The 17,004-nt window shown below is 30.5% G+C and overlaps 2 protein-coding genes across 2 annotated transcripts; one reads left to right on the top strand and one right to left on the bottom strand.

Annotated features, from left to right (window-relative positions):
* Positions 1–318: 318 nt before the first annotated feature.
* Positions 319–11,220, top strand: LOC146530983 (uncharacterized). The gene is made up of 5 exons (XM_085199432.1): positions 319–549; positions 9,436–9,522; positions 9,633–9,818; positions 10,505–10,634; positions 11,070–11,220. The coding sequence occupies exons 2-5, from the start codon at positions 9,454–9,456 to the stop codon at positions 11,168–11,170; spliced, it is 486 nt and encodes a 161-aa protein (XP_085055558.1). The 5' UTR covers positions 319–549; positions 9,436–9,453; the 3' UTR covers positions 11,171–11,220.
* A 502-nt stretch (positions 11,221–11,722) lies between these two features.
* On the bottom strand, positions 11,723–13,550 carry LOC146530982 (uncharacterized). The gene has a single exon (XM_085199431.1). The coding sequence runs from the start codon at positions 13,447–13,449 to the stop codon at positions 11,851–11,853; it is 1,599 nt and encodes a 532-aa protein (XP_085055557.1). The 5' UTR covers positions 13,450–13,550; the 3' UTR covers positions 11,723–11,850.
* Positions 13,551–17,004: the final 3,454 nt, after the last annotated feature.

Here is a 17,004-nt window from a genome sequence, read left to right as displayed (position 1 = left end):
TAAGTTAGGTTTTTTTTTCCAAATATAGATATAATAATATCTATATTTGGAAAAAAAACTGCTAATTAAACATAAAATTTTATCTGTCGTAAAAACTTTGACAACAGATAAAATTTTATTTTTAAACATCACTTTTATATTTGAAAATATACCTATTGCAAATGTATGACTAATACAAAATAAATGTGCATATATTTATTATGTATTTAGCACCAACAAACCAAAAAGATGTCGCCTTCTCACGACCTTGACTGCTTTAATTCCTCGATCCAAGTCAAGTCAATGGGCTGGTGCCGGCGCTCCGTGACGTAACCCTCTGTATCGATCGCGCCGGCTGAGGAGGCAGACACTGACAGCGTCTTGCGCTTGCGCATCGTAAATAAACATTTGTAAAACAAAATATTAATAAAACTATTATTAAAGTTTATCTGTGAAAGTAAAAGTGGTTTTTCAAAGTGAATCTTGTGTATTCTATTTGTGATATGATAATAGTGTTTATTTTAAACGAAATGGATTTTGTGTTATAATCTTCATTTTTTACTTTAATACGTAAGTTTTCAAGGTTGTTCTTTTAATTCCTGTATTGTATATTATTATAGTCTTATCACGTAAGCCTTTAGCAAATATTATTTTAGTAATTATTTTAAAAAAATACATATTAAAATGACACCCCTAAATAATTTTATTGTATTCAAAATAATTTGCTTGGTATATAAATGAAATTTACATTTATAGTATAAAGTAGTCATTGACCTTTTAATAGAAGGGCCATACAACTCGCTTTACTGGTGACTATAAAATGTATTATACACCTGCTACTCGATCTCGTACGCTATATGTATATGACTTACCTTTTTAATTAAGATTAAATTAAATAAAATCATACAAGATAAGGCTTCCAATTAATATATTAATTAAGAAATTTATTCACAAAAAATTAATGAAGAAAAAATATCGTTTATGTCCCTTTTATTATATTTTACTAAATTATTAAGTTTTTGGTTGTAGATAGGTACATATTAGCAGACCGCAGCCGCGGGTGCTTTAATTTTTTTTTGATATGATAATTTGATAGGTCTCAGGTGCACGGAGATAATTTCATTAAATATTTTTGTTTAAATATAAATTATGGTTGAAGCTGTTTCAGGATATACCGTGAATCACAAGCGATTTAATGTTAGACTTCTTGATAAACCGTGTATAGAATCTAAGGACCGTATTTATAAATCGCTCTCAACTCTGAGATTGATCTTGAGATGCCGTTTTTATTCATATATTATATCTCTATGATATGGAAATACGGGCGTAAAGCATATAAATTCAATACAATAGAATATTTTGGTTGCAAATTTAATCCAGCTTGTTCGCATATTTCTATTCCTACCCTCAAAGTACTTGTATATTTTATTGATTTTAAATGTTTCGTTTATATTATAATAGTAAAATTTGTCCTTGTTAAATTGCTATTATTATTTCCAAAATATTATACTAATCAAAATTTTACACATTATTTTTCATGGGAGTTTATGTAGAAAAACGAAATAAATGCTAAATTTACATTAGATAGATATATATACGTGCACAAAATTATTTTCTTATACTGATTCAGAATGCAATGATGGTTGTATTTATAGAGATGCATCAGAGTTAACGACCGTCGTAGTACAGTGGTTCAGTGTCTCAATAACATTATAGGCAGCTGTAGTCCATAAATTCGATTTAGCTCGCCGTGATGGCACCTAGCTCGCTTTGTCCTGGACAAAGATATACGATCAAGATTTAGAGATTTAGTTTAGTATTTGTTTAAATATAAGCTAGAAAAGAAAAGACTGTTAAGTGTACTGAGGGAACTTGGGAACCTAGTGTTAAGTTACTTCCGTTACTCACTTTCTGTTGAATTTTAGAGGTATTGCGTTTACCTCATTACCTCTTGTAATTGCAAAAGAAAGGAAAATGTCAAATAGTTAACTTCTTCGAGTGGGAATCGAATCCACATCCTGTTGCGTTAACAGCCACTCTTGTGCTTTTGTGCCACGACTGGTCTCAACTATATAAGAACCGGATATACTGTTTGCATTTGATTTGAATCAAATAATCCCAAAACTATACTATATTTACAATATTTTATTTATCTTGCCTGGTTTATTAGTATAGTTATGTAGGCCAAATGCTATAGTTAAATTTTAAATCGGTTATCATTGTCAAATAATTAAGATAAAACTTAACAAGCAGGCTTAGTTTGGATTACAATACAACGCATGGTTAGCTCACTGACATAATTTTATACAAAAAAAACGGTCAAGTACGAGTCGCCTACCGATTCCTCACCAATTTTAGGATTGTAGGTCAGGATGGGTAACACGTACAAAAACACGGAAAGTGTATTTACAGTAGGTTCCCAAGTTCCCTCTGCCTACCCTGCTATGTGTGGGATACAGCGTGATGTGGTCAGTAAAGTTTTCAAATAATATTATTTTATAATGATATTAAATACTATATAACACTCTCAATTATTATAACTATTTGTTTATTAACAATCTTCAAAATAAAAAATAATAACACAGTTAAAACCTAAAATTATTAATTATTCTCAATACTATATAAAATTAAAATATTTTTCTTGCGTACATTAAGATAATTCTAGAACAATAGGTCATCTATATCATTTAAATAATAATTTATTCAAGACTATGTAACGTTTATTTGTTTTCTTGTCGTCGTACGTGCGTTGTAATCGTGCCAATGTACACATTCATATAAATATTTTGTTAATGCTTGGATTTCTTTAACATATTAATCTATAATTTTAATATTTTAAAAGTGTTATTTTGTACTTGAGAAAAGCTTATTTAGCGGGATTAGCGGGATTGAAGCCCTCCAAAAGGCGCGGGTTGAAATCCCGACGTTCAACTTTTAATACGTTTTCTAAATAAATATATATCAGTCTGTTAAGTATTAATTAACATTTGCTAATTTTCATAACTTCCTAAGATTCGGCGTACGATATTCGTGAACTGAACATTTAAATTTTTGAAATTAAATAGGTACCTCTCTTTAGAAATAGGTACCCCAAACTGCTATAGAGACAGAAAGGAGAGGATAACTGTTAGCTTCTAATCTATATCAAGCAGAATATCTTATTCCGTGTAGAGAGAAATTGAGAAGTGAATTTTTAAGATACTCCTTTTCTTACCCTCTCCCGAATTCGAGTTGCAACGCAGTAGTTTTGTTACCAGAGCAGGATAAAGAAAATTATTTATTACCCATCGCGTTTCCAACCTAACGCTCTCCCAATATGCCTCGATAAATATTAAACCTAAATTATAGTCATTTAACAACATACAATTACAATAGTCTCGAGTACTGTAAAACATTTAAGTTAAATAAATAAGTATATAATGTATTTTAGTATATCGACGGCGAATTTCCAATAACATCTAACTGACAAAGTCAAAATTTTACACAAACTAGAAAAAAACATTTTATTTCTTGACAAATTAAAAGTGTTATTATTTTTATTATTTCAAATAATAATAATAATAATGTATGGTTCATGAATTCTATTATATTCATATATATTTTAATAGTGGGCATTTAAAATGAAAAAAATACATAAAAAAAATTTTTTTTCAAATGTTAGGTCTTGGTACTTCATCGTCGTAGTCGGTTATAAAATGTGTTCGATGTTACGTACTCAACTAAAGAGTACCAGCAATTATACATGTATGAAATTATTAATTAATATGATAATGCTTATTCCTGGCTGATTGACTACTAGGTAGTATTACTATCCCGTCAAAAACATAAATGTAAAATGAAAGCCAAGTTCAGTAATAAAACATATGCTTTCAGCGAAAAAAGAAGTGAGATGTAAATGTATGCCAAGTTCAATGGTCAGTCCTGAAATTTATTTTTAACAATATAAAATATTTTATAACAACTGAAAATGTCCATTCTTCTTACAACTTGGAGACTTTATTTATGTGTAATATCTGACTTGGCCAGTTTTCATATAAATTTACAAAAGAATCTGAATAGAATATAATTTGAATACATTTATTTATATCGATGTAAATTAATTTGAAAACTGGCCAAGTCAGATATTACACATAAATAAAGTCTCCAAGTTGTAAGAAGAATGGACATTTTTAGTTGTTATAAAATATTTTATATTGTTAAAAATAAATTTCAGGACTGACCATTGAACTTGGCATACATTTACATCTCACTTCTTTTTTCGCTGAAAGCATATGTTTTATTACTGAACTTGGCTTTCATTTTACATTTATGTTTTTGACGGGATATCATTACTTTTTGTACAGAAATCATAAGTAGAAAGGTTTATAATGTAATCAAAATCAAAATATTCTTTATTCAATTTGGCCATTACAAGTACTTTTCCTATAGGAAGCTACTACGGCAAGAAACTCAAGAGTTGCTATTTTTAAAACATAGTTTAGAGGGAGCGCTTCATAGGACATTTCTGTTCGCCGAATAAACCAAGTAGGACACCATTGTGATAATACACTTCTATCTTAATCTATATATATAAAAGGACTTGTCCTCGCTGGCTGAGGTAAGACGCACGCACAGCCGTAACCGCTGTGCGTAGGAACGTGAAATTTGGACAGATATTTACTTTCGTAATCTGGACATCCACTAAGAAGGGATTTTGAAAAATTTTTACCCTAAAGGGGTGAAATAGGGATTCAAAGTTTGTATGGAAAAAAAATTAAATCGGCACCGATTTTTATGAAATTTGAAATTTAGATTTTTAAAAGTATTTAATTAAACACATGTTTCATCGTTTTCCAGAATTATCCCTCTAAGGGTGCAAATAAGGGGTTGAAAGTTTGTATAGATTTTTTTTTAAATCGGCACCAATTTTTATAAAATTTGAAATTCAGACTCTTAAAAGTATTTAATTGAACACATGTTTCAAGGTTTTCTAGAATTCTTCCCCTAAGGGTGCCAATAAGGGGTTGAAAGTTTGTATGGAAAAATCTTTTAAACGCCACCGATTATTATATTTTTTTTAATTTAGACTCTTAAAAATATTTGATTGAACATGTGTTTCATGGTTTTCTAGAATTCACCCCCTAAGGGTGCAAATAAGGGGTTGAAAGTTTGTATGGAAAAATCTTTAAATCGCCACCGATTTTTATAAAATTTGAAATTTAGACTCTTAAAAATATTTCTTTGAACATAAGTTTCGTGGTTTATTTTAATTCATCCCTAAGCAATAAGCAAGCGAAGCTGCGCGCGTCCGCTAGTACTGTACAAATCTACTGCAGCCTTTATTTCGGAAGTAGCTCCGTACGTAGTTAAGCAAAGCATGTCTTCTTTAGAAGAGTAAGGATTCCCGTTTCGAGCGCTAGTGTAGATACTTAAATCATTCCAGTTACGACATACGTACTCTACTAAAGACTCGCGCAATTTATTAGTTTGTTGTATATCAATACGCTCAAACGAAGAATATGCAAAAGCATGGAAGAGACAGCTCCCATCGGGAGGCATTGGAACAATTCGGTGTAAGTTCTTGTTTCAACCACAAGCAATTCTATTGAACGACTCATTGTTCAACATGTCTTGGAAAAAATATAAACAATAAGTTTATTAAGTGCTGACGGTACCAATCTGAAATGATATGATCCCAAGGTCGACTTCGTTCTCTGCCGTTTTCACAAGTGTTCCTAAAACCAGTAAAATCATGAAACCCTGGCCAAAAAAACCATTAAAATATGAGCGCCTTCGTACAATAAAATATATCTAATATAATTAGGTATTTACTTTTTTATATTATGTTTTATTACTCTTAAGATGATATTTAATTATATATGAAAATAGATTATATTTATCTATGAATCTCGACTATAGTTATTATTTTGTTGATTAAATGACAGTTGTCAGATTAGAAAGTAATTAATGTATGCTGCGTTTAGAAATCTGATATATTTATTATTAATTTTATTATTTTGTTGGAATAACTCAACACGCAATGCCTCCAGAGTTCGATGGAAAGAGGGGAACTGAGTGTCTTAACACTAGGTTCCCTCTCTCTACCCCGCTATGTGTGGGATACATCGTAAAGCGGATTTATTTATTTTCTATTATTTTGTTTAAGTAATTTTTAATTTTCTCTTTTTTTCTCTTATTTTTTTATTAACAATTACTTAAATTTTTACTGTTAATAATTACTTTACAATTAGTTCTGTTAAGATAGCTGGTAGGCTGACAATATATCAAATTAAAAATAAAATCAGCTTCACGCTGTATCCCGCACACAGCAGAGTAGACAGAGGGAACCTAGTGTTAATACACTCAGTAAGTGGGGTACTTTCCATCGAATTCTGGAGGCATTGCGTGTTGAGTCGCAGAACTCTCCGCCGCGCCTTGCCTCGACAACAGAGCGAAGAAATGGAAATATAAGTTTAAATAAATATTTAATTTCCTCGAGTGGGAATCGAACTCACTACCAGTCGGTTTAACAGTCACACTTTGTGCCCCTGTGCCACGACTGACCTTACAGATAGTATATTATTATTAAATTTTATATATATTTCTATCAATATAATTATTTTTTTTATATTTATTTTTTAGTGTATTTTTTTTCTGTTTTAGGGTTCTGTACCTCGAAAGCAATAAAACAGAACCCTTATAGGATCTGATATAGGACTTAGTACTTAAATATTGTAATAATAATTTAATATCAAATACGTTAATCGACTATGCAAATACTCTTAGTATAATAAGTACTAAAACATATGTTTAAATTATAATGAATAATAATGAAGGATGTTAATCCATTTATTATATTTTTATATTTTTACGTGAAGCCCTTGAAGTCCACATGATGGCAGGCTTTGTCAGGACATAAATTAGAGGTATTTTCAGCTACAAATGGAGACATATCTTATCTTAGAATATACTTGAAAGCATCGTGTTGTTTTAGATGGCTTACGTAAGTAATAGTGAAGTTAGTCTCCATAACAAATAAAGTATTTACTAACGCGTGACATAAATTAAAGCATAAGCAAGCAAGCAAGCATATATAAATAATGCATTGCTCTTATTTTGTTGGCAGGCGCTAAGCCTAAAAATCAATTATCATTAACTTTGATTGCTATGCTTTCATTACAGGTGCTATAAGTAAATGTTCCTAATTGAATCTATTTATTGAAAAATTATAAGAAAATATTTAAAAAAATACTAGTTTCGGATTTTTCCCTTGACATACACCCAATTACTTAACCGGATGCTAAATTTCACCATTCTAGGTCACTTGGAACTTGGTTAACATTAAGGTCTATAGGTCAGTCACCCCCCTAAAAATTTACGATTTTTGGACGTCATTATCTAAATAACTATTTGAGCTGTGTTTATGAAATTTAATGCACGTATACAGGTAGGGGGTCTAAATATTTGAGCCAAATATGACAGCTTTAGGTGGAATAGTTTTTGAGTTACGAATAGGTAAAAAGTGGCTTCAAATGGTTCGTGTAAAATAACACACGGTGCTGCTCGCCAGTTTTGTTTGTAAAAACACTTGGCTACGCGCTCCGCGCGTTTTAAATTCAATTCACGTAACGACTTTATTAGACGAATTGAAGCGTAGTAAATAACGGGTACGTTAGGTATAACTCTTGTAACTATAGACTTAACTATACGTATATATATTGATAAAATAATTCAGTAGAGTCTAGTGTTGAGACACTACTTTCTTTCGAACTCTGTAGGTATTGCGTGAGTGCCGGGCAATAGCTCCACGAAGAAATAAAAATATTAAATATTTGATTTTCTCGAGTGGTAATCGAATCCACAACCTGTCACGCCTATAGTAACACGCCTGTGACTCCCCCTGCGCCATGATTGGCCTCAAATTGATATTGTAGAAATAATTTAACATAAATGTAATAATATTCAAATATAAATAAAAATGAGAGTTGTTCGTACATACATATTATTTTATTATGCTGAGGAAATATATTCGTATATATGTGTACAGCTATGAAAATTAGGCAGTTTACTTTAATTAATGTTAATTATTAATATCCTATATTATATTTGGATTTAAATTTTCTTAAATGTATTCACACTAAATGTTTATTGAGACAAAAAAAAAATAGTTATTTAAAGCTATAAGGTAAACAAGACAATATCACGTTTTATAATTCCCTATGGCGTTACTAAGTACAAAGTAATTTTAAGAACATTCGTTCCCGCCTCTACGAACCTCTGAACCGTAACTTTGAACCATCATACAATGACCTCTGCTACTCCCACGGCATTAGTATAAGATACTTAAAAATCAAATCAGCTTCTCTCTGTAATTCACATACACAAGGGTAACAGAGGGAACCTAGTGTTAAGGCACTCCGATCTCCATTTTCCGCCCAATTCTGAAAGCAACGCGCATAGAGTGGCGGAACTCAACGTCGTCGTTTTGCCTCTAAACCAGAGCGAATGAAAATATAAATTTTAATAAATTTTCATTTTCTTGCGTGGGGATCGAACCCACAACCAGTTGCGTTTACAGTTGTGCCCCCACACTACGACTGGCGTCGTAAGATACTTAAATTATAGATTTTGTATATTTTAGCGTTTATAAGTTCGGTATTCAATAATATAGAGATATATGATATACAAATTAGATTTGGCGTGGGCTGACATTACTTACTTTTTGCTATTATTTGCGTGGGTTTTCCAAGTAAGCTAAATAGGATCACAGGTCGCTGATGTTATAGGACAGATTTACTATATTTATAAGATTTTCACCTTTACCCGACCCATTTTGCTGAAAAGAAAAGGTTTTTTCGCATCATTGGTTAGAATAACTAATATTCAGAATAATATATTCAATTTTTTTCTAAAATATACCACAATTTTTTTATTAAATAATGAAATTATATAAAACATCGCAAAATTTGTATTATATTAATATATATATATATATATATATATATATATATATATATATATATATATAGTAGTGTAAATGTGTAAACGAAACTCTGTACTAACAGACTTAGAATAGATCCCCCACTGAACGGTCACTGGTCATAAACATATCTAATTGACCCTAAATAACACATTCTGTAGAGATTTTATCGGCATAGGTTGTGTCCTTTGCTTATTAATATATAAGAAAAAAATCAATAAATCGTAAATAAGGAAATACGAGCTATATTACTAGCATAATTGTGTCGTTATTTCGCTATCACTTCATATTAATTAATTTAAAATGTTGCTTAACCTATTACAAACATTTAAAAAAATTATACAAAAATATCAGTATTTGTAAGTTTTATATTTTAATAGTACCATGAAAAGTTTGAAATAATATTTATTTATGAGTGTGCTAATTTTAAACTCAAAATAAACTACCTGTGATATTAAAATAATATAATTTATATAGAAAATAATTTTATTTTTCAGATATCAAAACAATTAAAAATGACGAGAAAATTTCTATTCTGTTTTCCGTTGAGGCTGGGAAATATTGTATTCGGTTACATAGTTATTGTAAGTAGAATTGTTGTCTTATAAATTGCAATTCATAGCATATTTGCTATAAGTTTTCATCAGGCGTTTCATAAACTATGTAAAAATTATTTTATTTTTCTTATTTTCAGATATGTAGCTTAACTGCTATGTTGTACCACTTAGTTAATATACTTTTAGTGATATTTACAATGACTGATTTGGAAGATAAATTAGCAGATTCCCCATTTTTGGGTTTAATATACTTGATTGTGTATACCGTCATCAGCTTCCTGCTGTTGCTTTTCTCATCTATATTTACAATTGGTGTTCATAAGGTAAGTTTTTTAATTTATTTTTCATATTATACTAATTATTAATATTTGTATGATAGATTTTTTTTCTATTTGTGTAGAAAAATGTAATTTTATCCAATATGAGAATTAACATTTCGAAATTGTTACAAATGAACTACTTTTTAACGAACGTATTTTTTTCGAGCATCGTAATAAATATTATATTTAAAAAATGCTCATTACGTAAAAATTTCGCGGTAAGGCCCTATAGATACAATTTTTCATATTAGATGTTCCTTAACCTTAATTTTTATAAGGCAAAAAAATGATCATCAGGGTGTATACAGTAATATGTTAATGATTCTGGGGAACTACCACCATATAGGAGACCAGATTAAGGTTTCAGTCGATGTCAATATTTAAGAAATCTCTATCTTCGGTGGCTTATTCGGGAACAGTATATTCAATATATCGAACTATTGGGGTCATAGAGCATAGACCATTAAAAAATTCTATAAGGATATCAGATTCATATTTAAGGTGTATTACTATATTCCATGTTAAAATACCACTAAAAAACAAGAAGTTTATATAATGAAAACATACCACTAAAAACCTATAAAAAACACCAATTGCAGGTGGAGAAACTACAAACGTGGCAACACAGAGTAGCCGTTCATTTTATATATCTATTTTATTTATATATAAATTATATCTTTTTGTTTTAGTTGAACGTGTGCGCAATTACAACTTTCTTCGTGTATACCTTTATACATATTTTCTTGACGATGGCGTTAATAGCATGGGCATCGATAATGACAGATTGGCCTCGACTTGCTGTTCTCGTGATATCTGACGGTAAAAAATTAGACATTATTTAACGTTTTTTTACTTTTTTCATCTTCTCCCTTAGATGTATAATGCAAAAATATATTTTTACTCCACATTTGGTACGCGTTGGTTGACGACTGACGAAACCCCATACTACCTTAAAAATCTGTTACTTAGATAGCAGTTTGAAATTTGAATTAGCTTTTAAAACTCTAATCTTCTCCTTTAGATCTAAAATGCAAAAATATATTTTTTTCTCGACATTAGATACGCGTTGGTTGACGACTGACGAAACCCCACACTACCTTAAAAGTCTGTTACTTAGATAGCAGTTTCAATTAGCTTTTTAAACTCTTTAACATTACGATAAATTTAAAAATATATTAAGTAAATTTATAAAGAATTCTCTTATTTATGCTTTTTTTTGTTAAGTTAGTTTTATCCTTTTTTTTTTGTTTTCAGTGCTCCTAATACTATGCGTATTTAGTGTAAAGTATCTGAAGGACGCCGTACAAACTGGTAAAATGTATCATCAACCAGACGAACCAATTCACCTGTACTGATATATATATAATATAATTATTCTAATATAAATAAAAATTAATAATTTTAACATTTTTTTTATTAATTATTCCATTTATGATGTTAACATGTGTTAATTTATTAATTGTACGAAGTTATCACAATATTTATTAACATTTGTGTTCATAATTTAAGAAAAAACCTGTGTTACTATTTTTGTTAAAGAATTAAAATTTATTTGCGTCTGTTTTTGAACCTACATATAAGTATGTATAAGGGAAGCAAAAAATAAAAAAAAAGAATTAAACATTTTTATTGTTTTATTTTTATTTATTGTAAATGAATTATTAATATGTTTACTTTGAAATAGAGAAAGAAAGCATGCACGAAATATAAAATACTATGTAAGGTAAATCTCATTTTTTTTTGTTTTAATTATACAGTTTAAAACTAAACTTTGTTTTATTTAGAAAATAACAAATAACAATAAATAAAATTGTTATACAATTAACGTTACTCGTGGGGATGTAATTTAATTCAATTATTATGCCTTATCTATTTAATAACTTAATTCATACTTAATACTTAAAAATAAATAAAACACGTTTAAGCTTTGCTTCATTCACACAAAAACAGAATTACATTAAATATCACAGACACACGTTTTCCAATTGTCAATTTAAGAGAATAAATAACTTATAAATAACATTATATTACTAAATTAGTTTATATTTAAAAGATCATCTAAATTATATGCTGGGGGGTCCACAGTAACATCTCGTCTTCGTCGTTTACCTAGCATCATGGGTACGACCATTGCCATCGCCGCTGGAACCATACCTGCACCGACCGCTGCTAGCACAGTGGAGCTGTCAGGAGTATTTTTAGTACTTAAAATTTTCCTTCTCGAAACTTTATGCTTAACAGGTCTTTGCTGACTTGCCGCAACTTCTAAATCATTTTTTAAATCCATATCACGTTTCGATTCCTCCACAGTTTGAAAACTTCTCTCAACTTCTAATAAACCGCCATGGGATGTAGTCATATTTGTGGGAGAGTTGTCGTCGGTGGGAAGTACCGTAAGCGAGACAGCTTGGTGCGAGGTAACGGATGGAACATCTACATTTTCATTGGAAATGTCAAGTGATCTTTGTCGTTTCTTATTTCTATATCCTTTGGCCGTTGAAAGTAAGACCCACTGTCCGTCACCATACGGTGGTCTGGAAGAACGATCACTATCGTATTCGTCACCTGCATACACTACTGGTGTTGGTTTCCGCAGTGGTCTCTTTTGCATCGGAGATTGGTGCAACGCTTCATACTCAAATGGAAAATTTGAAGGACGAGAATCAGTGACTAGATCATCGGACATTCCATAATATACAGAGTCGTCGCTAGCGTATCCTTCATCTTTATTACAATTATGTTTAGTTGGTCGACGGTTTTCATCTGTAGACCATGAAGAATGTTGATTGTACATAGGTTGCTGCGGCTTATTCTTTGTCCAAGATGGTTTCGATGGAAGCTCAGTGTCGTACTCTTGAGGAACATGTAATTTATTATTGATAAAACCAGGACGAGAAAGTGGTCTTTTATTGGGATAAATATAGCCATTGTCTTGTTCTTGAAAAGAAGGGTAACGGTCTTCATTATAATGTTTGTTATCTTCGTCGTCATTCCAATATGTAGGCTTTTGTTTTTTCACATTAGGTTTCCACTTTGATATTTTACTTGTAGACCAAGCGACGGGCTCTAAGGTTACCCAACCGTCCTTGTCATCGTAAGGATGTTTATGTTGCTTCACTTTAAGACGATTCCAAGACGTGAATACTTTATCATCATTTTCATCATCAGAGCTTGCAGTGGGGTATCTGTCTTTAATTTTATTTCTCTTTAACTTTGCAGCCAGTGCAGCTATAGCTTGTAGCCGTTCATTAGAAAGCTCACTAAAGTCCTTCAATTTATCAGAATTCTCAATAATAAAATCCTCAATATCTTGCTGTGGCCCTTCATCTTCGATGAATCCTTCTTGGCAGGATGGTCCGTAACAACGTGGCTTACTGTCCTTTGTATCGTAGATCATATGTGCCATTAAATTCTTAATATCAGCATCATTTTCCAAAGTTGTTTCAGTAGCATCCCATGTGTGCCTCAAATCTTTTGCAGAAGGCTCACTTTCAATTATAGTAATCGGCTCTTTCCCAGGCACCTCTAGTTGATATGTTTTAAATTTTTCATTTTTTTCATATTGCATATCATCATTTGGATTAACGAATGTTAAATGAAGTAAACAAATAGTCAAAAGCACTATCATTTCCATAGCGGGAATTTCACTTTTTTTCGTTCGCGTGTGAGCGCGCAGTCGTAGCGCGCGGAGACTGAGCGCCAGTAACGACCGAGCTGGCTGATATAGTTTTGATAGTAGATGCACAGCGGTCGCCCTCCCTGCTCTCTAATGCAGTGGCAATTTTAGTTTGGTCACGAGGAATAAGCGACATAATTGCACCGCGAATGCTGTCTCCTAGACGCTTATCTTAATTTAGAATCGCATTTCTCTCGAAACCCTGACCTGAGTGAGTCACGGTGAAAATGTTTTTCATTTTGTTAATGCTTATCTGCGTGAAAAGTTTCACAGGATTTAAATGGGGGGAAATCTTCATTGTTTCATTTTATGTGAACTTAAAATCTGATATGCATGTCTACTTGAAGTAACCGGTGTTAGTTATTTATGATAATTAATAATAATTGTTTTAATAACTAATTGTGTTTCTGTTATAATTTGTATTTTAAGTATTGATTAATACTAAAAATATTATTTTACTTAACTATATAATTATGTGTTTATATAAAAAAATGTTAATTAAAAAAAAATAATTAATAGTAATTTTGCTTCAGTATTATTAAAGAATTTTTAATTTTATTAAATTATATTATATTGGAGAATTAAAAACGACTTATTTATTATTAAGTATACATATGAATGTTCACAGCTCTCTCCGCGATACCACTCATTATCTCTATCATTCGATCAACTTTGCTCTAATTGTGTGCTTTTACCTGCCATTTTAAATTACGTCTTGGAAAATAAACAAGACTAAAATACAAAATGTTTATTTTGCAACTATGTAAAGTTTTTTAAAAAAATAATCACTTGTTATTTATAAAACATGCTTTAAAATTAAATACAATTATAAATAGTTACTTATAAGTTGGAAAATGAAGAAAAGACTGAATTATCGCTAGTTTCTTTAACTTTGCTCTAAAGACATAGGTTACGGATCTCAGCTTTGAAACACCACAATATAAATTCTGCTCCTTACATCTAGGCCAGTTGTGGTACACAAGCATTTGATTGTAAATGCATCAGGTTGTGGGTTCGATTCCAAATCATAAAATAATATAATATCTTAGTTTATAGTATATATCTTAGTTGTATAATATATAATATCTTAGTTTATAGTATCATCATCATCATCATCATCAGCCTGTCCTCGTCCACTGCTGGACATAGGCCTAGTATATATCTTAGTTATATAATATATAATATCTTAGTTGTACAAGCAGCATTTTTATTTAGGTACTCTATTAAACGCATACACATCTCAATCCACAAAAGATTAACAAAAATTGACAAATTGCTTAGAAGCCATGAAAATAATCAAAAATCTTGTCAAAACTGAGCTCGCGTGGTTACTTTCAATATTACGTGAACACATGCAAATGCTTTTTGTAGCAATTTAAACGCCCGATTTGAAAGGCATAAATTTTTACAATGGATTATATTTGCACTTTAGTTATATAAACTGTAATTCTCCGAATGATTTATTATAGCACTTTCTCGCTATTATGGAATACATTTTTTTTACTTTTTTTCATTGTTACGTAATAAGAAGTTATCTAAATAAACAAACAGAATTGTCCGGGGGATCTAACACTCAGATCTATGTCTCTGGGACCAAAGAAACGATGGCTGGATGTTGTAATGCAGAGCCCATTGGCTCTCTAACCACTGAGGATGCTGAAGACCATGCAAGAGTAGATAGAGTCGGAAGGCAGAGTCTGGCAATAAAAGTTGGGACTGATGCCATGTAGAAGAAAAAGAAGAACGTGTTCGATCTATATGATGTAATATTTTTTTTCATCTTCACGCTGTATCTCGCACACAGCAGGGTAGGCAGAGAGAACCTAGTGTTAAGTCACTCCGTTGCCCACTTTCTGCCGAATTCTGGAGGCATTTCGTATTGAGTGGCAGAACTGAACGCCGCGCTTTTCCTCGACACCAGAGCGAAGAAATAGAAATATGAACGTAAATAAATATTTCATTCAATTTATTTAATATTTTTCATTAACCCAGTACTTTTATCAATTCATAAACTATAATAAATTGAAATATTTTTAGAGAAATTATAGTAATAAAACATAATACATTCTTTATAAGATAGATGGGTAAGTTGCCTGCCATATAAGCATCGTAAAGTGTGTTAGTGAAACAATGATTGAAGTAAAAATTTAATCTTGAATAGCCATTTATTATACTATTCGCTACGATTTCTTATAATGTCACACTTGAGGAGGCATAACATTTTAAAAGTAGACTTTTTATCTGTTTCTCTAGGTTAATGTATGGTCTCTAATCTCTATTATATTTCATACCATAAATATATTTATTATAAGAAAATAGGTTTAAAAATTATTAAAAAGATAAGCTTTAAAATTTTAAATGATTCATACTACGATTTATAGTACCCTACTTGCGAATTAAATATTCAATGGTAACAAAAACTAAATGCGGCGTTGAATACCGCCACTCAACACGAAATGTCTCGAAAATTCGACAGGAAATCGGACACAGAATGTCTTAAAACTAGGGTCTCTTCTTCATACCTTGTCATATGCGGAATTATATATAATTAAAAAGAATAATTTCATTTAAAATATAGTGCAATTTATTTTATCACCAAAACTAAATCTTGAATGAATTTTAAGTGCATATTTTTAAAGTACAGAGCTATTTCAAACAAAATGAAAAGGCTGTTTTAACCCAGATTTTGTCTTTTGTTTTGAATCGCATGTCCACCACTTGACCCTCCCTTAATAATTTATAAACCAAGTACTTTAAGAATATTTCACGCTGTGGAAGATAAACAGGTTCATTTTTCGTAATGTTCTTCAAAATATATACACTTCCTCGTACTGTCCTTTATTGGTTCAAATTCTTGAAGCTTATTGCTTATGTTAAATTAAAACTTAACTTATCTATTATGTAGGTTTTTCATTGTATGACATGAAGCAGTGACATTTTTCTCAAATCGTACTTGTGGTTCAAATTACATGTTATATTAAGTATAAACTGCATCTATTAAGTTGGTACATATTTAATTAATATTGGATAGAACATTTAATTAACACTAAATAATTCTGAATAATCTTTGCAATTCTATAATAAATATTTAAATGTTCTCATTTTATTAAACTTATAGTTTTTAAGCATATCTTATTTTTTTAGCAGAACAGTGTATGTAAATGACTAACGAGAAATTACTTTCACATATAATAAAAATACACATTTAATAGAATAAAGATAACTTAAAATTAATGGAAAGAATATTTGATAAAATCTATGTAGAAATTATATTAAAATACTTAAAACTAAAATGCAGACTTTAAATTTTTTTGCTTTTCTTAATTAGTATTATAATAATTAATATCTATACATATATTAAGTACAGATATCACAGAAAATATAATAAGGAAGAGGTTCACGTTGTATTTGTTTAAATTTCAGATGGACTTAACAGGCCCTTTTAGTATATATAATACACTAGTGGACCCGAACGCGGCTACGCCCGCTTGAACTATACGAATATTTATTAAA

This window comes from Heliconius melpomene, chromosome 16 (assembly GCF_056956725.1).
Source record: "Heliconius melpomene rosina isolate 202511_hmr_F chromosome 16, ASM5695672v1, whole genome shotgun sequence".
NCBI lineage: Eukaryota > Metazoa > Arthropoda > Insecta > Lepidoptera > Nymphalidae > Heliconius > Heliconius melpomene.
This window is presented reverse-complemented; position numbering and strand designations above follow the sequence as displayed.